The sequence below is a fragment of the Punica granatum genome, chromosome 5 (assembly GCF_007655135.1).
Source record: "Punica granatum isolate Tunisia-2019 chromosome 5, ASM765513v2, whole genome shotgun sequence".
Taxonomy (NCBI): Eukaryota; Viridiplantae; Streptophyta; class Magnoliopsida; order Myrtales; family Lythraceae; genus Punica; species Punica granatum.
In genome coordinates, this window is record NC_045131.1 from 25,182,068 (window position 1) to 25,187,087 (window position 5,020).

Below are 5,020 nucleotides of genomic sequence, written 5' to 3' on the forward strand. Positions count from 1 at the left end.
GATTTTTTTTGTAAATTGAGATTTTTTTAATAAGTTATTAACATACTTTAATTAATTAAAAATAAATTAATATTAGTTAAGTTATTGAATTAATTATTATATTGAGAATATTTTTTCTTAGTAATATTGAAAATATCAATATGTTTTCTATCAGTAAATTATTTATACAATTAATATCATTAATGAAACTTCATTTTTCATTTTCAAGTCATTTTCATAAAAAAGAAAATTCTTAAAATTAAAATTAAAATAAAAGATTCGGTCAAAGGGCCAGGAGGCCGCTGTCGACAACATCCACCTCTCAGACGATATGTATGGTTATTTTGATTCAGTGAAAAGTCAATTGATACAGATCATAGTCAACTGCATATAAAATTATAGTCAACTGTTCCAATTGATGATATATAATTACTTTGTTTAGTGAAATAAGCTGATCCAAATCACAATAAACTGCACCTGTAACAATAGTTGTTTTAGCGAGAGTTAGTTGATCCAAATCACAGTCAACTGCATAAATGAATACGTCAATTGTTCGTAACTATTGCAGATAGAACCAATTACAATCAGCTGTTTCATAAATTTTGCAATTACCACAACAAATTACCATCAACTGTACAATAAATTGTTCCTAATTATTGCAAATACAACCAAATTCCGAAGCTCACAAGATTATCATATGTTGCTATTACAAAGGCCTTCCAAATATTTGCTAGGTGATCAAGATTCAGTTGACGCTTCAACTAAATTGTTGCCATAACCTAAAAACCAAGAAGTAAGATAAATATATATTTTGACCAACAAAAATACCAAACAAACTAAACAATATATCAATTCAGCGAAATTCCCAAAACTATATATGAAACTCTTTATTTGCATGATTCTACAAGGTCACTCCCAAAAAATTTCAAGAACACTTTCTTATTCATTCCACATGAATCTATTTTCAATGGTAAGAAAATTAAAAATGACAAGTACAACTTCAAACATATAGTGGAGGAAAAAAGATGAAAATTTGTTATCTAACTGTAATTCATAATTTTGAGAACTATTGAAAAAAAAAGCACCATCAACTCTTATTAGTTGTCTAAAACAGTATTAATTAGCGGATCACATAGAAGAATCATTTTAAATTAAAAGTGGGTCGATAAGAACTACTCCACACTCAATTGCAAACCAAGTTTTTCGCTTTCTTGTAATGTCTCAGACATTCTTCACTACCTTGGGCATAAGGGCATTTAACCATGAAACATATTTAACTGAACTAACTCTGCTTCGGTATGAGTTACACCAAAGATGCACCCTAGGAAAAATCAGAGACCCAAACTAATAAATTATTTGGGCATATGTCACTCTATAAATTTTTTTATCTTTTATTAGACCCCTCTTCTGGTCATCAAATCCACTAAGATAGAAAACAATCTAGCCTTACTTTTCCTTCGATTTATTATAATCTTTTATGATTAATTATGCAGTAGCTAGCCAATCATCATACTTTCGCTTATTATCAATAGTTTTTCATTGCTCCGAGCATAAAAATTCAACGGACAGAGCAAATGCCGAAATCTATTGAACATTCAAAAAATATTAAAAATATCTCACAAAATACATACATATTTGTTTTTTTTTTTGCCAACACTTGGTATCCTAAAGTCCAACCGCACCCATTAGTCAGAGTTCGAGCGAAATCATTTACATGTTAATGTTATCCTAATTGTGAATCTTTTTCTACTCACAAAACTCGGGGAAAGAGCATTCACAAACCCCAGGCTTCAACTCAATATTCAGCAAAAGTTTGTATATATAGTCAAACTGAATGAGCTTTTGTTTTGTCCATATGTGTCAACGCCTTGCCGGGCTCACTTGGGAATTCAGCCTCTATTTTATCGGAATTAGGATTAAAGCAGCAGACTATTCAACTGTCTTTGATGAATTATTAACAAGTTCTTCATAATCGCTCTCTATAAATATATGCCACACCCACGGACAATAATGCATCAATCCCCACTTGACGAAGCACAGATACAAACTCGAAACAAGAATTTAGAAGGGGATCGAGGGGCAGCAACGGCTATGGCGATGGATGGTAAAATTCTGCATGTACTTATCGCAGTTCTAGGACTTTGGGCATGTCAAGCCTGGTCCCGGACACTCCACGAAGCATCGATGTTAGAGCAGCACGAGAAGTGGATGGTTCAGTTCGGGCGTGTCTATGCAGATGAGGCAGAGAAGGAGAGGCGGTTCGCAATATTCAAGACCAATGTCGAGTACATAGAGATGTTCAACCGAGATGGACCCAAGACTTACCAGCTGGGGATCAATGGGTTTGCTGACCTAACGAACGAGGAGTTTCGGGCTACTCGGAACGGTTACAAACACATCTTTCATCCAGGGTCGTCCAGGACATCATCATTTAGACATGAGAATACGTCGGTTCCTTCCAGCATGGATTGGAGACAGAAAGGAGCTGTCACACCCATCAAGGACCAAGGCCAATGCGGTACGCAAAACTAATTAATCTCCACTACTTCCATGACTATTAGTTATGTATATCACCTGGAGTAGCTCTTTCTGCAAACCTAATTTTAGTAATGATAATGATTTCATCAACTTTGTGAAATGTAGGATGTTGTTGGGCATTCTCCGCGGTGGCAGCTACCGAGGGGATTCACCAGCTCAGTACCGGGAAACTGATCTCATTGTCCGAGCAAGAGTTGGTGGACTGTGACACTGGAGGAGAGGATCAAGGTTGTGAGGGCGGTCTCATGGACAATGCCTTCAAATTCATCATTCATAACCACGGCCTCACGACGGAAGCGAAATACCCCTATCAGGCAGCTGACAGCACTTGTAATGCCGACAAAGCATCCTCACATGTGGCAACGATCACCGGCTATGAGGATGTGCCTGCCAACAGCGAGTCCGCTCTGCTAAAGGCAGTGGCCAATCAGCCAGTTTCAGTTGCCATCGATGCTAGTGGGTCTGACTTCCAATTCTATTCCGGTGGTGTATTCACAGGAGAATGTGGAACCGAGTTGGATCATGGGGTGACCGCAGTTGGGTATGGGACAGATGATGACGGTACCAAGTACTGGCTAGTAAAGAACTCATGGGGTACCAGCTGGGGAGAGAAGGGGTATATCAGGATGCAGAGAGATGTCGATGCCGATGAAGGGTTGTGTGGTATTGCCATGCAGTCATCCTATCCGACTGCTTGATTGTCTTGTCGAGGGTGGAACTTGGAAGGCTTATTCCCGCAATATCTCGTCGCGGTTTTCATTACATGTTTCTGTCTTCATCTTCCATTCCGCGGGATGTTTGTTTCGTTTGAATGTTGTACAAAAGCATGTTACTTTCTGGTGTGAAGATATACAAACTGCAAATCAATTAATGTGGCTTTTCTTCACTTGTTATCATAAATATACTCAGTGTTCCCAATGGCGCATTATATAATTTCCAGAAATAAGTATTGACGTATTGACCAAGCTGAGAGTCAATATTTCCAACGAAATCAATTCAATAATTTATCTACTATTTTGAATGAATTCCGTAAACCAACCAAACGACATATTTCAAAAAGAAATGAATCTAATCAGAAAATCAATCAATAAAAAAATGATGGGTTGCGATTTTGCTTTTTGAGCATAGATGACGTTTTTTTTTCCCTTGTACGCTCTATCTTTTATGTAGTTATATTATATATTAGTTGGTCGATTCATAGTCCTATGAAATAAAACGAAATTCAGTATTGAATGTAATAAAGTAAATCTTAGAAAATATAAAAATGTAACAATTTAAATGAGTTTAGTTAATCTTGAATTTAATTTTATGAGTCAATTTTGTGAATTCTTAGTGATTAAAAATTTATGGGCCATAAACTACATTTAAAAATTAGTTTCATCAAAATATAAGTAATTAAAATTGTCAAATAATTAACATGCCATCTAGGGGTGATCGGTTTCAAGTACCCTGTACTTTTCACGATATCCGGACCCTACCTTGTAAGGGACAGGTTCCAAGATTTTGGAACCAGACCCTACCCTGTTGAATCTTGGAATCAGAACATGTATTATACCACAGATTCCGGGTACCCTGTTGGAACCTGTAAATTTTTTTCTTTCGCGAAATAAAAAAAAATGTCACATACATAATTAGTAATCACGCCAAATAGAATATCAACAAAATTTAGATTAATCTACAAAAAAAAAATAATATGTCTCATCAATTCAATGACAGAATTAAACATCCATAATACGATCTTACATAATAAAGTGCATTTATTTTGATTTATTAGAGGAGACAGTAACTTTACTCTTTCCTCTTTATTTTTTAAAATAAATAACCGGTTCCGGGTACCCTGTAGGCAGGAACCGGAACCGGAACCAGAATCGGAACTGATTTTCACCAGTTCTTGATTTTAATATCTGGAACCTACCCTATTTTCAATAAAAACTACCCGGACCCTACCCTAACGGGTAGGTTCATACCAGTTTCAGGTATACTCGATACCCATGCACACCTCTAATGCTATCATCATTTATAAGTTCTTTTCGCTTAAATAACCGACATTAATTTTATGAAAATCCTTTCCTTGAACGAAAAGTTAAGTAAAAAAAATTAGTAAATAATTAAAATAGACCAAATTTTACAAAATATGTTTTTGACCTAAAAAAACACATAATATACAGAAATTTCCTAATATAGCACGTACTTTAAAATTAACCTAAAAAAGTACAAAGTTTCATAACTTTCCCTAATCTACCTTGCTGTTTCATCCGTCCTCCTCCGTGAAGTGCTGGCGTGGTCATTAAATTTGCTTAGCTGGCCATTAAATGCCACGTGTAAGCATCCCATTATCGGGATTTTTCCCTTCAACTTTCCCCTATTCTTTCTCATTCTCTATTACGGATGATCTCCAAAACCAAGTCAGCTGCAGGCTTATCCTCGCGAGAATCGAAACTTCTCTTCTTCACACTTTAGTACCCATTGTTACTACCACCTCCTCCACCACCACCACAAGCAG

The 5,020-nt window shown here is 36.0% G+C and overlaps 1 protein-coding gene across 1 annotated transcript; it reads left to right on the forward strand.

The window, feature by feature from the left end:
- Positions 1–2,015: 2,015 nt before the first annotated feature.
- Positions 2,016–3,482, forward strand: LOC116208645 (senescence-specific cysteine protease SAG39-like). Its single transcript, XM_031542177.1, has 2 exons — positions 2,016–2,497; positions 2,623–3,482. The coding sequence occupies exons 1-2, from the start codon at positions 2,071–2,073 to the stop codon at positions 3,213–3,215; spliced, it is 1,020 nt and encodes a 339-aa protein (XP_031398037.1). The 5' UTR covers positions 2,016–2,070; the 3' UTR covers positions 3,216–3,482.
- The last annotated feature ends 1,538 nt before the right edge of the window (positions 3,483–5,020 follow it).